General features: G+C 43.2%; 1 protein-coding gene across 3 annotated transcripts in view; it reads left to right on the plus strand.

Moving 5' to 3' along the window:
• The window catches only part of LOC141174423 (uncharacterized), a 68,589-nt gene that overhangs the window by 19,444 nt on the left and 30,204 nt on the right, over positions 1 to 18,941 (plus strand). Inside the window, exons 2-6 of one of the 3 annotated variants that reach the window (XM_073659340.1) lie at positions 3,438 to 3,533; positions 14,176 to 14,325; positions 14,428 to 14,607; positions 14,691 to 14,814; positions 14,898 to 14,995. In XM_073659340.1, coding sequence (XP_073515441.1) covers positions 14,248 to 14,325; positions 14,428 to 14,607; positions 14,691 to 14,814; positions 14,898 to 14,995 — 480 coding nt within the window. In that variant the 5' untranslated portion in view covers positions 3,438 to 3,533; positions 14,176 to 14,247. Of the gene's footprint in view, positions 1 to 3,437; positions 3,596 to 14,175; positions 14,326 to 14,427; positions 14,608 to 14,690; positions 14,815 to 14,897; positions 14,996 to 18,941 lie in introns of all 3 variants that reach the window. The other 2 variants (XM_073659339.1, XM_073659338.1) reach the window with 2 other exon arrangements.

The following is an 18,941-nucleotide window of genomic DNA, read 5'->3' on the forward strand; positions in this document are numbered from 1 at the left end:
ACACTGCTCAAAAATAAAGGGAATACTCCAATAACACATCCTAGATCTGAATGAATGAAATATTCTCATTGAATACTTTGTTCTGTACAAAGTTGAATGTGCTGACAACAAAATTACACAAAAATCATCAATGGAAATCAAATTTATTAACCAATGGAGGCCTGGATTTGGAGTCGCCCCCAAAATTAAAGTGGAAAAACACACTACAGGCTGATCCAGCTTTGATGTAATGTCCTTAAACCAAGTCAAAATGAGGCTCAGTATTGTGTGTGGCCTCCACGTGCCTGTATGACCTCCCTACAATGCCTGGGCATGCTCCTGATGAGGTTGCGGATGGTCTCCTGTGGGATCTCCTCCCAGACCTGGACTAAAGAATCCGCCAACTCCTGGACAGTCTGGGGTGCAACGTGACGTTGGTGGACGAAGAGAGACATGATGTTCCAGATGTGCTCAATCGGATTCAGGTCTGGGGAACGGGCGGGCCAGTCCATAGCTTCAATGCCTTCATCTTGCAGGAACTGCTGACACGCCAGCCACATGAGGTCTGGCATTGGCCTGCATTAGGAGGAACCCAGGGCCAACCGCACCAGCATATGGTCTCACAAGGGGTCTGAGGATCTCATCTCGGTACCTAATGGCAGTTAGGCTACCTCTGTCGGGCACATGGAGGGCTGTGCGGCCCTCCAAAGAAATGCCACCCCACACCATTACTGACCCACTGCCAAACCGGTCATGCTGAAGGATGTTGCAGGCAGCAGATCGCTCTCCACGGCGTCTCCAGATTCTTGTCACATGTGCTCTGTGTGAACCTGCTTCCATTTGTGAAGAGCACAGGGCGCCAGTGGTGACTTTGCCAATCCTGGTGTTCTGTGGCAAATGCCAAGCGTCCTGCACGGTGTTGGGCTGTGAGCACAACCTCCATCTGTGGACGTCTGGCCCTCATACCACCTTCATGGAGTCGGTTTCTAACCTTTTGTGCTGACACATGCACATTTGTGGCCTGCTGGAGGTCATTTTGCAGGACTCTGGCAGTGCTCCTCCTGTTCCTCCTTGCACAAAGGCGGAGGTAGCGGTCCTACTGCTGGGTTGTTGCCCTCCTACGGCCCCCTCCATGTCTCCTGGTGTACTGGCCTGTCTCCTGGTAGCGCCTCTGGACACTACGCTGACAGACACAGCAAACCTTCTTGCCACAGCTCGCATTGATGTGCCATCCTGGATCAGCTGCACTACCTGAGCAACTTCTGTGGGTTGTAGAGTCCGTCTCATGCTACCACGAGTGTGAAAGCACAACCAACATTCAAAAGTGACTAAAACATCAGCCAGAAAGCATTGGTACTGAGATGTGGTCTGTGGTCTGTCCCCGCCTGCAGAACCACTCCTTTATTGAGGGTGTCTTGATAATTCCCAATAATTTCCATCTATTGTCTATTCCATTTGCACAACAGCATGTGAAATTGATTGTCAATCAGTGTTGCTTCCTAAGTGGACAGTTTGATTTCACAGAAGTTTGATGTACTTGGAGTTATATTCTGTTGTGTAAGCAGTGTGTATGTATATAATATATACAGTAATTTCCTTACCCTTCAGTCTGATGTGTGGAATGCATCGTCTCTGGAGACAGAAAGATGAGGCGGGTCCAGATGCAGGTCATATGAACAGTGTCACATGACCACTACCCATGAGGCCAAGAACGACATTGCACATGCACAGTGGGATGAAAGGTGCATGTGTGGGCATGGATAGTTGCCCATACACTATGCAATAGCGTTATTAGGCTGGATAACGGGCGCATATGTCAATTCAGCCCTATGACAAAGAGTCGGTGTGGAAATAAGTACAATCGTTTACTTTGTAAACCATTGCTCCCAGGCCCGGGAGCTTAAGAAGGAGAAAAGAGAGGGGATAATATATAAGAATAGAAGAGTCATGGACATAAGTACGCCCCAGAGAGTATTAAACAAATTCCCTAGGTATATTTCCAAATAAATATATCCAAACAGGGATGGATATAATATCTATAGACATGCGTGCCCAGGTTCACATGGGCACGTATGTCAGGATGAGTATATGTTACTCCCAGCGGCATTATTATGGGCATGAACACATGTAAATAAGTCCTTGAGAGCAGACTGTCACCAATACCAAGGGAGTATCACGGTGCTAGAAACAGGGCCGATCAACGTGATCGGAGCCCATGACTGGTCAGAGACAGTATGACCGCAAGGAGGCATAGATGTAAATGACCACAGTGCCATGAGGCACAAGGAGACAGCACAGTGTGGACCAAGATAGATAAATATGGTGAAATTCCAATATATTTGTCAAGAGAATTATAATGTCAAATGGTCCCTGTCCGATGGAATCATACGATGAGAAGTAAAAACTAGCTGTAGCAACAGGATTTGACCCTACAGGAGTTCAAGACCTCACATAAAATGTCCTTGTAATAGAGCCAATTTCTTCAATCCAAGATATGGAGCGAAAGTTGTAAAACGATGTCCTGACAGATGAGATAGTCCAAGCCCATCAAGCCAGTCGTTACTGGAATGTTGCTCCAATTGTCCTATTTTCATGGGGGTGGACCCATCGGGTATAGAACCTAGGTGAAGGATAGTATAGATGGATGAGGACAGAGAGTCTTCGATGCGTTGCATCGCGCTAGTTAGCCCAAGTAACCGATGTATAACAATTCTTCATTAAGTCCCAATGGAGCAACCGATCTTAGTTGAAATATGCACCTTGATTCCATACGTAACAGCAATTTGTGGTTGCTGCCTCTTCTGTTGTGATTGTTGACCTTCTGCAAGCCAAAGATGAAAACATTATGGGATTTGCCACTATGTTCAGTTACAAAATGGGAAGCAATGGGCGTAAGTGTTTTGCCTTTCTCAAGATCCGAGGATGCCAAAGGTATGGTGGACAGGTGTTTTTGGGCTCGTCTCCTCAATTCTTGAGATGTTTGGCCTACATACACCTTGGGGCAAGAGCAAACAATTGCATAGATGATATTTCTCGTCATTCAATTGTTGTAAGATTTCAGTGGGTAATGCTGGTAATGCAGAGGATTACAGAAGTGGTCCCTGGGGAGACGATGTGAGGACAGACATTGCAGTCGCCACAAGGAAAGGAGCCCCTCAATGTTATACCGTCATTCAACCTAACAGTGGGCCTGGTAAAGTGAATGGAGGTGAGTATGTCATGAAGATTGGGGGTCCTCCTGGCGGCCATCAAAGTATTTGAACTCACAAGAGGGGAGATCTGTGTATCTAGAGTGAGTACAGAACAATGCCGATGTAAAAAAATTGCTCACCTGGTTCCACCCCGTACTGTAATCAGTGATGAACCTGGGAGCAGGGAACGATGGTCGATGGCAAGAGGGATTCCTGGTTAGAATTCTTTGCCCTCTGGAAAGCCCTTGAAATGTTTTTTTTTTTCAGATAACCTCTTTGCAGGAATCTCTGTCAGCTCCTTGGCCTGTCTGTAGAAGTCAACATCCCGGGTACAATTTCATCGGATTCATAACTGGCCAACAGGTACTCCTCTCCTGTTGTGCATTGGGTGAAAGCTGCTATATTGGAGTAAACTGTTGGTTGAGGTAGGTTTGCGATACAAATCCGTTATGAGTTTGTTGTCTGAGGCAGAGATTTTAAGGTTCAAAAACGTGGCGGTACTAGATGAAATGGAATGGGTCTGGAAGATATTGTTAGTATACTGGTTCAAATCAAATATGAACTGGGAACAATCCTCCTCGGTGCCTGACCAGATGAAAAAAACATCATTTATGTACCTGTGCCAATGTGATGCCCATTGTTGGAATGCTGTCATCCGATACACCACCGTCTCCTCCCACCATCCTAAGAAGATGTTTGCGTATGCTGGCCCACATTGTGCGCCCATGGCCACGCCAGAGATCTGCTGATAATATTGTCTGTCAAACAAGAAGTAGTTATGGCAGAGTACAAAGTTTAACAGATCTATAGAAGGAAATATGCATACAGTTTTGATTGTCCATTTGATCGAGGAAGAAGGTTAGTGCTATGATGCCGTCTTTGTGGTCGATGTTGGAGTATAGAGATTCTATATCGCAGGTATCGATCAATGCTTTATCCGGAAGGGTGATTTGAAGAACTAAAATAAATTAACTTTGTGATGATATTCTAAGTTTGTGAGTTGCTCCTGTATCTCTTCTGCCAGTGAGGTCCTCACAAATAAACTGGGAGCTGAGAGTAGCTCTGAGGGGCCGTAGCAACATAACTTGATCATTACGGTCCACACAGGGAATGATGAGCCTTCCCATAATAGTTTACTGGACTGTTGTAGTTTGTAGCAAAATGTACGTACCGCTACATGTAATCAGAAAGTTCCTGACTGCTTAATGCAAGAGAAGCATTCTTAAAGTATTGAAAAGTTTAATTTTTAACTTTGGTCTCCCTCATTCATCTCCATACCATCTGGTAGTACCCGCTAAGTACAACGGCAGCATGCGGTCTGCAGAGTTGGGGAGATATGACACCGCCAAACATTATATATGTATATACAGACACAGTCAAAATTGTTGGTACCCCTCGTTTAATGAAAGAAAAACCCAAAATGGTCACAGAATTAACTTAAATCTGACAAAAGTATTAATGAATTAAAAATCTTTGAAAATGAACAAAGGAAAGTCAGACATTGCTTTTCAACCCTGCTTCCACAGAATTTTAAAAAAAATGAAACTCTTGACATATGAAAGCCCACATAGTTTGCTCAAAAACACATGAAGGACTCCCAGACTATGAGAAATAAGATTCTCTTGTCTGATGAGACGAAGATAGAACTTTTTGGTGATAATTCTTAGTGACGCGCCCCCTGGGCCTTGGGGTACCCGGTGCCGGGCCTGTAGATGCTGGGGGATTGTAGTCACTGTGGCAGTGACCCGGTCCCTGACCCAGGGCGGTCAAACCAAGTATAGGTGTTTAATGTCCGACTACGCCACCTGTGGAGTGCGGCTAATGAGGCCGCCGCTGCGGAACAGTCCTCTGAAGCTGATGGTTTGGCAGCAAGGGGTGGTATAACTCCCCACAGGAAGAGTGTAGCTTCAGGGCAGTGTGTGTAGATGATAGTGGTTATTGTGCAGGAAGTCAATAATAAACACGGAGTCAGTGTGATGCAGTCTCAGGGTCTTTACTGATGACACTTTAAACGGGCCTGCACTGGAGTACTGGCTAGTGATAAGAGTCCGGTCAGCCTGGAAGCAAGCGCAGAGTCCTCCTTGCCAGGTGGAGTTGTAGGCCTGCCGTTCTTACTATACTCTTTTGGATTCCCTGCTTGTAGCTGCGTTGTAGCCCACGTCCCTGAGTGTAACGTGCCGTGCTCACACGTTGTGAGCCTTGTGGCTGCTTCGCTCCTCCGTGGCGGTACTGGTCCCTCTGTGCTGCTGAGCCTCCGAGCGTCTGATGGGGGCCAGGAGACCTGCAATCCCCTGCCCTGCGGTATCTGCTGCTGGGCCTGAAGGGTCCCACAGCCTCGGACTCCGGTGTCCGGTTCTCTGTGTAACTCAGCTAGGACGAGCTTCCTCAGCTCCAGTCCCTAGCTCCTCTCTCTTCAATGTCCTAAACTCCACTCCCTGACACTAACTAAACTAACCCTGCTTCCAGATCCAGTTGCCAAGGGGAGGGGCCTCCCCTTGCTTGTCTGGAGCCAGGAAGTGTTGCATGTATAGTGTACCTGACTAAAAGGACCCCTGCTTGCTTCCAGGTATGGCATTACCTCTTTTAAGGGAGGCAGTACCACTGTGGCAACCAGACCCCTGGGGTGCCACATTAGTGGTATGTGTGGAGAAAACCAGGCACTGCTCATCACCTGCCCAATACAATCCCAACAGTGAAACATGGTGGTGGCAGCATCATGCTATGTGGGTGTTTTTCAGCTGCAGGGACAGGACGACTGGTTGCAATTGAAGGAAACATGAATGCTGCCAAGCACAGAGATATCCTGGATGAAAACCTCTTCCAGAGTGCTCTGGACCTCAGACTTGGCCGAAGAGTCACCTTCCAACAAGACAATGACCCTAAGCACACAGCTAAAATAACAAAGGAGTGGCTTCAGAACAACTCTGTGACCATTCTTGACTGGCCCAGCCAGAGCCCTGACCTAAACCCAATTGAGCATCTCTGGAGAAACCTGAAAATGCTTGTCCACCAACGTTGACCATCCAACTTGACGGAACTGGAGAGGATCTGCAAGAAAGAATGGCAGAGGATCCCCAAATCCTGGTGTGAAAAACGTGTTGCATCATTCCCAAGAAGACTCATGGCTGTACTAGCTCAAAAGGGTGCTTCTACTCAATACTGAGCAAAGGGTCTGAATACTCATGACCATGTGATATTTCAGTTTTTCTTTTTTAATAAATTGGCAAAAAATTCTACATTTGTTTTTTTTTCCAGTCAAGATGGGGTCCCTTTTAGAATTTACCAAATGGCTGCAATGAAACAGAGTGAAAAATTTAAAGGGGTCTAAATACTTTCCGTACCTACTGTGTGTGTGTGTGTGTGTGTGTGTGTGTGTGTGTGTGTGTATATACAGTTATATGAAAAAGTTTGGGCACCCCTATTAATCTTAAGCTTAATGTTTTCTTAAAATTGGTGTTTTTGCAACAGCTATTTCAGTTTGATATATGTAATAACTGTTGGACACAGTAATGTTTCTGCCTTGAAATGAGGTTTATTGTACTAACAGAAAATGTGCAATCTGCATTCAAACAAAATTTGACAGGTGCATAAGTATGGGCACCTCACCAGAAAAGTGACATCAATATTTAGTAGATCCTCGTTTTGCAAAAATAACAGCCTCTAGTCGCTTCCTGTAGCTTTTAATGAGTTCCTGGATCCTGGATGAAGGTATTTTTGACCATTCCTCTTTACAAAACAATTCCAGTTCAGTTAAGTTTTATGGTCGCCGAGCATGGACAGCCCTCTTCAAATGATCCCACAGATGTTCAATGATATTCAGGTCTGGGGACTGGGATGGCCATTCCAGAACATTGTAATTGTTCCTCTGCATGAATGCCTGAGTAGATTTGGAGCGGTGTTTTGGATCATTGTCTTGCTGAAAGATCCATCCCCTGCGTAACTTCAACTTTATCACTGATTCTTGAACATTATTGTCAAGAATCTGCTGATACTGAGTGGAATCCATGCGTCCCTCAACTTTAACAAGATTCCCGGTGCCGGCATTGGCCACACAGCCCCAAAGCATGATGGAACCTCCACCAAATTTTACTGTGGGTAGCAAGTGTTTTTCTTGGAATGCTGTGTTTTTTTGCCGCCATGCATAACGCCTTTTTGTATGACCAAACAACTCAGTCTTGGTTTCATCAGTCCACAGGACCTTCTTCCAAAAAGAAATTGGCTTCTCCAAATGTGCTTTTGCATACCTCAGCCGACTGTTTGTGGCGTGCTTGCAGAAACGGCTTCTTTCGCATCACTCTCCCATACAGCTTCTCCTTGTGCAAAGTGTGTTGTATAGTTGACCGATGCACAGTGACACCATCTGCAGCAAGTTGATGCTGCAGCTCTCTGGAGGTGGTCTGAGGATTGTCCTTGACTGATCTCACCATTCTTCTTCTCTGCCTTTCTGATGTTTTTCTTGGCCTGCCACTTCTGGCCTTAACAAGAACTGTCCCTGTGTTCTTCCATTTCCTTATTATGTTCCTCACAGTGGAAACTGACAGGTTAAATCTCTGAGACAGCTTTTTGTATCCTTCCCCTGAACAACTATGTTGAATAATCTTTGTTTTCAGATCATTTGACAGTTGTTTTGAGGAGCCCATGATGCCACTCTTCAGAGGAGATTCAAACAGGAGAACAACTTGCAAGTGGCCACTTTAAGTAGCTTTTCCTATGATTGCATACACCTGGCTATGAAGTTCAAAGCTCAATGAGGTTACAAAACCAAAAAAAGTGCTTTAGTAAGTCAGTAAAAAGTAGGTAGGAGTATTTAAAACAAGAAAATGATAAGGGTGCCCATACTTATGCACCTGTCAAATTTTGTTTGAATGCAGATTGCACATTTTCTGTTAGTACAATAAACCTCATTTCAAGGCAGAAACATTACTGTGTCCAACAGTTATTACATATATCAAACTGAAATAGCTGTTGCAAAAACACCAATTTTTATAAAACATTAAGCTTAAGATTAATAGGGGTGCCCAAACTTTTTCATATAACTGTATATGTATGTGCGTGTGTGTGTGTATGTGTAATATATATATATATATATAGTATATGTATCCCCCCCCCCCCCCCCCCGAGTACAGCTATTTTACTCTGATCTGTGATTTGTATCTATGCCACTGTGTATAGGATAATAGAGTATAATAAAGTTGTTATGGCCATGACTTAACTCATTTGTGCAGTGACTCATTTCCCTATAGTGATGGATTTCTTGTTGCTAAAACTGATATTTTTTCACATTAAACCTTTTTAACTTTTTTTTAACCCCTTAATGACCGCCGATATGCATTAAAACAGCAGTCGTTAAGGGGCCTTATTTCCTCATTGCTGTTTTAAAACTGCAATCTGGAATAAAGGAATATTTCCACCCGGCGGCAGCAATTCCCGCGGGTGTCACCTATATGTGACAGCTGACACACTGCAGTATTGACCCTGACCGGTTTTGCGACCAATTGTGGCCAATTAACTCTGAAATATTGCTGTCAATCGTGACAGCAGTGTTTAAGTTGTTATAAGGGAGTCACAAGATCTCCTTTGTAACCATTGGACCCCCGCGATCAGGATTGCGGGTCCCGATGGTTACCATGGTACCCTGAGGTCATGTGATGCCTGTGAGATCCAGCTAAGCTATGAGCTGACTGCTCTCATGCGCTGCAGTACACGAATACTGCAGTGTTTGAGACCAGTGATAAAAATAAAAATTATACATGTCCCACAGTGAAAAAGTGAAAAAACGTGAAAAGAAATATATAAAATAGTAAAAAAAAAAAAAAACGCACACAAATCACGAAAATCTATTTTGAAACTAAAAAAAGTACACATAATTGGTATCGCCACGTCCGGAACGGCCCACTATATAGAACTGGCTTGTTATCTATTCCGTTTGGTGAACACCGTAAAAAAAAAAATAATGAAAACACTCCAAAAATGTCGCTTTTTCATCATACTCACAAACAAGTGAATAAAAAAATCAGAAAGTCATATGTAAAAAATTTTTTTTCTAAAAATGAAAATGACAAACCGCGAAAAATCAAGTCCTAATATAGCTCATTCGGCAAAAAAAGAAAAAAGGTACAGCTCTCAGAATATGGCGATCCAAACACAAATTCATTTTTGCAAAATACATAATTTTTAATCTGTAAAAATAGCAAAGCATAAATAATATAAATCTGGTATTGCTTTAATCGTACCGACCCGACGAACAAATCGGTCTTATCACTTTTACCACAAAGCGAACAGTGCAATAAATAAAAACAATGACTGTATGTATGGCTGTTATTTTTTGTTCATTCTGTGTCTGAAAAATCTGGATAAGTGATCAAAAAATATTATGGGCCTCAAAATGGAACCAAAAAAATCTGCGACTCGACCCGCGAACAATAAGCCGTCATACAGCTCTGTTTGAGAGCTGTAACTTTTTAATTTTTTTGGCAGAGTATAGCGACGAAAAAAACTAGTTTTTATTTAAAAAAAAAAAACATTTTTACTGTGTGATAGCAGCAAAACCTTTTTAAAAAAACAATATATACTGTGTGCAGAGTTATTAGGCAAATGAGTATTTTGATCACATGATACTTTTTATACATGTTGTTCTACACCAAGCTGCATAGGCTTGAGAGCCAACTACCAATTAAGTAAATCTGGTGATATGCATCTCTGTAATGAGGAGGGGTGTTGACTAATGACATCAACACCCTATATAAGGTGTGCTTAATTATTAGGCAACTTCCTTTTCTTTGGCAAAATGGGTCAGAAGAGAGATTTGACAGGCTCTGAAAAGTCCAAAATTGTGAAATGTCTTGCAGAGGGATGCAGCAGTCTTTAAATTTCCAAACTTTTGAAGCGTGATCACCGAACAATCAAGCGTTTCATGGCAAATAGCCAACAGGGTCACAAGAAGCGTGTTGGCCAAAAAAGGCGCAAAATAACTGCCCATGAATTGAGGAAAATCAAGCGAGAAGCTGCCAATATGCCATTTGCCACCAGTTTTGCCATATTTCAGAGTTGCAACGTTACTGGAGTATCAAAAAGCACAAGGTGTGCGATACTCAGGGACATGGCCAAGGTAAGGAAGGCTGAAAAACGACCACCTTTAAACAAGAAACCTAAGATAAAACGTCAAGAATGGGCCAAGAAATATCTTATGAATGATTTTTCAAAGGTTTTATGGACTGATGAAATGAGAGTGGCTCTAGATGGGCCAGAGGCTGGATCAGTAAAGGGCAGAGAGCTCCACACCGACTCAGACGCCAGCAAGGTGGAGGTGGGGTACTGGTATGAGCTGGTATCATCAAAGATGAACTTGTGGGACCTTTTTGGGTTGAGGATGGAGTGAAGCTCAACTCCCAGACCTACTGACAGTTTCTGGAAAACAACTTCTTCAAGCAGTGGTACAGGAAGAAGTCGGTATCGTTCAAGAAAAACATGATTTTCATGCAGGACAATGCTCCATCACATGCATCAACTAATCCACAGCGTGGCTGGCCAGTAAAGGTCTAAAAGAAGAAAAAACAATGACATGGCCCCCTTGTTCACCTGATCTGAACCCCATGGAGAACCTGTGGTCCATCATAAAATGTGAGATCTACAGGGAGGGAAAACAGTACACCTCTGGGAATAGTGTCTGGGAGGCTGTGGTGGCTGCTGCACACAATGTTGATCGAAAACAGATCAAGCAACTGACAGAATCTATGGATGGAAGGCTGTTGAGTGTCATCATAAAGAAAGGTGGCTATATTGATCACTAATTTTTTTGGTTTTTGCATGTCAGAAATGTTTATTTCAAAATGTTGTGCACTGATATTGGTTTACCTGGTGAAAATAAACAAGTGAGATGGGATTATATTTGGTTTTTATTAAGATGCCTAATAGTTTGGCACAGTGATAGTTACCTGCACAAACAGATATCCTCCTAAAATAGCCAAATCTAAAAAAAAAAAAACACTCCAACTTCCAAAAATATTAAGCTTGGATACTTTTGGGTTGATTGAGAACATAGTTGTTGATCAATAATAAAAATAATCCTCGAAAATACAACTTGCCTAATAATTCTGAACACAGTGTATATCTGGTATCGCTGTAATTGTACCGACCCAAAGAATACAGCCGCCTTATCACATATACTGCACGGAAAATGGCGCAAAAATAAAAGTAACAAACTATTCCTGTGCTGCTGACTATTTGTTCATCCTACCTCCCAAAAATGGGAATAAGGTCAACCCACATTTATCCTGCGCTCTCCACTGAGCACTTACATCAGGGTTTTCGTGTAAATTCACCAAAACCGCAATTCAGACAAAACCCTGGATGGAACCACTCACTTATGAGGCCGATGGAGTCACTTTGGACTTGTCTGGTCAACGGTCTCCCATTTTTTTAGGCGTCTTTTTAGAGCACAAGTGTGGGCGACCACAGAGCTGTGCACACCTAAAAAGATGGATAGCACCGGAGCAGACGCCAAACGGAGCCCAAGGTGTCTCCATCTGCCTCATCATGGTGGGAGGTTCTATTGGGGGTTTCTTCTGAATTGCATTTTTGTGGAATTTACACGGAAACCCCTCGGTAAGTGCTCAGTGTTGAACACAAGATTGTGATCCCGGCTTTATTCTGGATGCGACATAAAATATTATGTGTCACAAAATGTTACCAATAAAAACCCCAATTTATCCCGCACCAAACTATCCCCACTTAGGTCCGTCATCTGTCACTGGATCTATATGAGGTTCCCACATTACTACTAGAACAAACTCAAACCACAAATAGAATTGTAAAATATGGCTTGGCCATTAAGGTCAAAATTGGCTCTGTCACTAAGGGGTTACACAACTCTCCTATACAACATACAAGCCTCTGATTGCTCAGGTGATGCCCTGTAGTGCAGTGTAATACTAACGGCCCCATACAGATGAGATAAGTGCTGGCTGAATGGTCATTTGGCAGACGACTATCTCTTCCGACTCCCCCATACACACAAATATTCCAGCTTTCCTGTGGTCTGTAGGAGAAAGTCGCCTCCAGACTCCTCTAGTGGAGGATTATCTACAGGAAAAACAAACAAATTCAGGATGCCAGATCCTTTTCTGCCCTTACATCATCTTTCTGGAGGCCCAGGGGCGTGGGGAGCAGTGAACCTTCATTTTCTTTAATAGCTGGCACACTGTACCGCAGCGCGGCTCCTGCTGCTGCTCTCCGGTGTGTGCCTGCTATTAAAGTCCATGAATATTCTATACAACCCACTCCCATGGGTTGTAGTGAATATTCATGAACTTTAATAGCGCACACAATGTACCGCAGCGCGGCTCCTGCAGCAGCCGGCGGTCAGTGTGCCCTCTATGAATATTCACTACAACCCATGGGAGGGGTTGTAGAAAATATTCATGGACTTTAATAGCAGACACGCTGACCGCCGGCTGCTGCAGGAGCTGCGCTGCGGTTCAGTGTGCACGGTATTAGAGAATCAATGGTCACTGCTCCCCACGCACACAGTCCAGGAGTGGGGAGCAGTTACTCTGCCGGCACAGCATCTCACAGTGTGAGGGCGCATGGCGTCATCCCCATGCGCGGCTCACACTGAGATCAGTGCTGGCTGCAGAGGAGGACATAGCGCTGGAACACAGGGAAGAAAGGTGAGTAGGACTCAGTTTACTTTTTTGTGTGCAGCATGGGATGGGGGGTGCCAAGCATACCAGGAAGAAGGATGAGGGGGACCATGCATAACAGGAAGAAGGATCAGGGGGACCATAGATCCCAGGATGAAGGATGAGGGGGACCATACATACCAGGAAGAAGGATGAGGAGGACCAGACATACCAGGAAGAGGGATGAGGGGGACCATACATACCAGGAAGAGGGATGAGGGGGACCATACATACCAGGATGAGGGGGGCCATGCATATCAGAATGGGGATGAGGGGTACCATGCATACCAGGATGGTAAATTGGGGTGCCATGCATACCAAGATGGTGGATTGGAGTGCCATGCATACCCGGATGGGGATAATGGGTGCCATGCGTACCAGGATGGTGATGAGTGCCACGTATAACAGGAAGAAAGGGCCATAAATACTAGAATGGAGGATATTAACAGAATTGGGGAGCATTACCCCAATACTAGTGTCAGCAGCCGACCCCCTCCCCCATAACAGTGCATCATGACCACATTTCTTGCTTACATTTTTTTTCCATTTTCCTCCTCTAAAACCTAGGTGCGTCTTATGGTCCGAAAAATACGGTAATTTCTTTTAAAACAAATGTTTAATGTGTTAAAAATATAACAGAGTCTGTCTTATGCTTTTTGTATGTTTTTTTTCTTTTTACAAGAATTGTTGGTGTAAATTTTCTTTTGATTCATTTTAATATCTGCTTTTATTCTGGAGTTTTTCTTGTAGTATAGGATAGCTTAAGGCCAGAAATAAACTCCATGAAACACTGTACATGGAGACTTTGGTATCAAATAACTCCTGTCTTCGTGTTCTTACAAACAAGCTTTCATAAATGCCTCAAACTTCTGTGTGTGAATCAAACCTGAGATGTAACGTGATAGAAGATGACAGTCCGGAGAAGATGGGAAACATGTAGACAGCCGGTGGTGATGTAGTCAGTGACGTACTCTGGCCAAATATGTTTCTAGAGCCGTAGTAGAAGGTCGTCCTCATCATGAAGTAGTTATTTCTCATGTCACGTATAATGAATATCTCCTGCAGTATTGCTAATGTCGATTTCAGTGTCTGTAAATGAGATGAGAATTAGCAATAAGGAAGATGAGTTTATGAAAACATTTTCAGTTGCGGACTGCAAGAAAGAAACTGCTTGTTGTCTGTGGCCTAAAATATATAGGTTTTATTACTAGACGTAAAGATGAAAACTAAATACTGTAAAATAATCTCATATGTTTACCTTAATATCTCCAGTAATTGTATTTATTACACTGGATTTTTATGATGTTGCATCTCTTCTTATTCAGGTCTCTGCAATATAGGATCCTATCAGTGAAGATCTTCTATATAAGAGAATTTTCCAGATTTACAGATCAAAGATGGATATGGACAGAGACAAGATGACGGAGAGGATATTACACCTCACCCTAGAGATCCTCTTCCGGCTTACAGGGGAGGTGAGAGATTCTGATGTCACATTACATCATTCTTATCTCTGGGAATAACTGATGGACAGAACTGGAGAGGTGAGGTTTATTAATGTGTCTCTCCATAACCAGGATTACACAGTAGTGAAGAAGACCTCTAGTGAACACTGTCAGTACCCTGTGCCTGAGGGATGGGGAAGACCCTTGAGCCCAATCACGGGGCCTCCACCTCATTCCCTGATACATGAGGACATCAATGGCCAGAAGATCCTAGAACTCACCTACAAGATGATTGAGCTGCTAACTGGAGAGGTGACACTCCTGGGAATACTGGGACTTTATACAGTAACGCTATGAAGGGATCGGGGGCATGACGGTATCATTGTGTGTGACAGGTTCCTATAAGGTGTCAGGATGTCGCCGTCTATTTCTCCATGGAGGAGTGGGAGTATTTAGAAGGACGCAAAGATGTGTACAAGGACGTCAGGATGGAGGTTCCCCAGCCCCTCACATCACCAGGTAAGAGACAGGACTAAATACACACGGCCTATTATTATCTGTATGTAAAGAATTAATTCAGTCCCTATATGTGTTTACTCCAGATCCATCCAGTAAGAGGACAAAGGCAGAGAGATGTCCACGTCTTCTTCTTCCACAGGACTGTAAACAAGAAGATCCCTACATTCCTCAGGATCATCAGGTAGATGGAGAGAAGGTGTCATGAGATCTCCCCCACAATGTGTAGACAGCTGTGAAGGTCTTTTGTTCAGTCTTGTTTTATCCACCTGAATTATATGGTTTATACTTGTGTAATGAGAAAGGTGGAAATAGCAGGATTAGAGCTGATTATTATTGATGAGCAAGCACTAAAATGCTCAGGTACTCGTAGGGTTTTTCCTCAATTTTGGCAGCCGTTGGACTCACTGCATACCCGTGTCAGGTCGAGTAAATTGGAATGCTCGAGTGCGCGGTCCGAGTAACTAGCCCTATGTAAGTCTATGGGAAACGCGAGCATTTTTCCGGAGACCCCCCACCCCCACCTCCCGGCGGTCTGCAGAGGGCCTAAAACTTGTCCAAATTGATGGGATCATTGCTCAAATGACATGGGAACAGCATGGGGAAAGACCCCTGGAAGCATCTCTGACTCCCAGGTCACTGCTGTCAACGATGTTGTCAGAGGTATTACGCCACTTTTACAGATTCACAATAAAACATACAAAAACGAAACAAAAATGGATTTTTCTAGGAAATATGTTAAGAAACATCCTTTCCAGGGTAATGACTTGTATATAAGGCAAAATAAATATAAAATAACAAAAATGCTCCTCCACTCCTTGGGCAATGTTCACACACAGAGTTTTTGATGAACTTTTGCATTGCTTTCAACAGTGAAAAATGCATTTACCGGGAAAAGTCATTTTAACATTTTACAACCTTATCTGGCCATGTGGTGTGTGAGACATCCTGTTTCATTTATGCAGGAGGGACTCTGAAAGTCACAAACACTATTTATAGGGCCATCAGGCGGCCCTTACTATTTTTAAAGGGTCAGCAGTCGGCTATGCTTTGTTGTTCCCATTATTAAAGAGTGGGTCTCCTATACTGTTATTGCATATGCAGTGGCTGCAAGGGCTGCCAAAAATGTGGATGCACCCCAATACCCCTTTGAAGAGACATAGAGGAGGGTCTCAGTAAAAAAATGTTCCAATTATAAAGGAGTGGGTCACCTATAGTGGTAATGCCCATGTAGTGACTGAAAGGGCTGCCAAAATTTTGACAAAACTCCAATAACAATTTAAAGACACACAGTGGGTACGGAAAGTTTTCAGACCGCTTTTAAATTTTTCACTCTTTGTTTCATTGCTGCCATTTGGTAAATTCTAAAAAGTTCATTTTTTCTCATTAATGTACACTCTGGACCCCATCTTGACTGAAATAAAAAAACAAATGTAGAAATTTTTGCAAATGAATTAACAAAGAAAAACTGAAATATCACATGGTCATAAGTATTCAGACCATTCGCTCAGTATTGAGTAGAAGCACCCTTTTGAGCTAGTACAGCCATGAGTCTTCTTGGGAATGATGCAACATGTTTTTCACACGTGGATTTGGGGATCCTCTGCCATTTTTCCTTGCAGACCCTCTCCAGTTCCATCAGGTTGGATGGTGAACGTTGGTGGACAGCCATTTTCAGGTCTCTCCAGAGATGCTCAGTTGCGTTTAGGTCAGGACTCTGGCTGGGCCAGTCAAGAATGGTCACAGAGTTGTTCTGAAGCCACTCCTTTGTTATTTTATCTGTGTGCTTAGGGTCATTGTCTTGTTGGAAGGTGAACCTTTGGCCAAGTCTGAGGTCCAGAGCACTCTGGAAGAGGTTTTCATCCAGGATATCTCTATACTTGGCCACATTCATGTTTTCTGCAACCAGTCATCCTGTCCCTGCAGCTTAAAAACACCCCCATAGCATGATGCTGCCACCACCAAGTTTCACTGTTGGGATTGTATTGGGCAGGTGATGAGCAGTGGCTGGTTTTCTCCACACATACTGCTTAGAATTATCACCAAAAAGTTCTATCTGCGTCTCATGAGACCAGAGAATCTTATTTCTCATAGTCTGGGAGTCCTTCATGTGTTTGTGAGCAAACTATGCAGGCTTTCATATGTCTTTCACTGAGGAGAGGCTTCCTTCGGGCCACTCTGCCATAAAGGTCTGACTGGTGGAGGGCTGCAGTGATAGTTGACTTTGTGGAACTTTCTCCCATCTCCCTACTGTATCTCTGGAGCTCAGCCACAGTGATCTTGGGGTTCTTCTTTACCTCTGTCACTCAAGCTCTTCTCCCACGATTGCTCAGTTTGGCTGGATGGCATGGTCTAGGAAGTCTTCTGGTGGTCCCAAACTTCTTCCATTTAAGGATTATGGAGGCCACTGTGCTCTTGGGAACCTTGAGTACTGCATAAATTCTTTTGTAACCTTGTCCAGATCTGTGCCTTGCCACAATTCTGTCTCTGAGCTCCTTGGGTAGTTCCTTTGAGCTCATGATATTCATTTGGTCTAACATGCACTGTGAACTGTGAGGTCTTCTATAGACAGGTGTGTGCCTTTCCAAATCAAGTCCTATCAGTTTAATTAAACACAGCTGGACTCCAATGAAGGAGTAGAACCATTTCAAGGAGGATCACAAGGAAATGAACAACATGTGACTTAAATATGAGTGTCTGAGCAAAGGGTCTGAATACTTATGACCATGTGATATTTCAGTTTTTCTTTTTTAATAAATTTGCAAAACTTTCTACTTTTCTGTTTTTTTTCAGTCAAGATGGGGTGCAGAGTGTACTTTAATGAGAAAAAAAATGAACTTTTTAGAATTTACCAAATGGCTGCAATGAAACAAAGAGTGAAAAATTTAAGGGGGTCTGAATACTTTCCGTACCCACTGTAGAGTTGGCCCACATTAACAACATGTTCCCATTAGAAAGGAGCGGGTCTGCTATACAGTTATAGGGTATGCAGTGAGTCCAACAGCTGCCAATATTTTAAGGAAAACCCCCACTAACAATTTAACCCCTTTGCGACCTTGGGATTTTCCATTTTTGCATTTTCGTTGTTTGCTCCCCTTGTTCCCAGATCCATAGCGTTTTTATTTTTTGTCAATATGGCCATGTGAGGGCTTATTTTTTGCAGGATGAGTTGTACTTTTAAATGCAATCACAGGTTTTACCATATCGTGTACTGGAAAACGGGAAAAAATTCCAAGTTCAGTGAAATTGCAAAAAAAGTGCAATATCGTAGATGTGTTTTTTCAATTTTTTTTACCACGTTCACTGAATGCTAAAACTGACCTGCGATTATTGTTCTCCAGGTCATTACGAGTTCATAGACACCAAACATGTACAGGTTCTTTTTATAAGTGGTGAAAAAAAAATCCAAAGTTTGCTAAAAAAAAATGGCGCCATTTTCCGAGACCCGTAGCGTCTCTATTTTTCGGGATCTGGGGTCGGATGAGGGCTTGTTTTTTGCGCGCCGAGCTGACGTTTTTATTAATACCATTTTGGGGTAGATCCGATGTTTTGATCGCCCGTTATTGCATTTTATTGCAATGTTGCGGCGACCAAAAAAACGTAATTCTGGCGTTTAGAATTTTTTTCTCATTACGCCGTTTACTGATCTGATTAATTCTTTTTCTATATTGATAGATCGGGCGATTCTGAATGTGGTGATACCAAATATGTGTATGTGGAGTTTATATTTTATTATTTTATTTTGAATGGGGCTAAAGGGGGGTGATTTAAACTTTTATATTTTTTTAATTTTTTTTTATATTTTTAAAAACTTTTTTTTTATACTTTTTGCTTGCTTCTATAGTCTCCATAGGAGACTAGAAGCAGCAACTGTCCGATCGCCTCTGCTACATATAGGTGATCAGCAGATCACCTGTATGTAGCAGAAATGCTCCTGTACTATGAGCGCCGACCACTAGGTGGCTCTCATAATAATCTTTACATGACAACCACTGGTGTCTGCTGCAGACCCAGGGTTTTCATGACCACCCATCGGTGACCCACGATCACATGATGGGGTCACCGATGGGCGGGGCTAATTCCGCGCTTCTGGCGCGGCGATTTTAAATGCCGCTGTCAGAGATAGACAG

This window comes from Phyllobates terribilis, unplaced genomic scaffold (genome assembly GCF_046119375.1).
Source record: "Phyllobates terribilis strain yellow unplaced genomic scaffold, ASM4611937v1 Scaffold_13__5_contigs__length_258822181, whole genome shotgun sequence".
NCBI lineage: Eukaryota > Metazoa > Chordata > Amphibia > Anura > Dendrobatidae > Phyllobates > Phyllobates terribilis.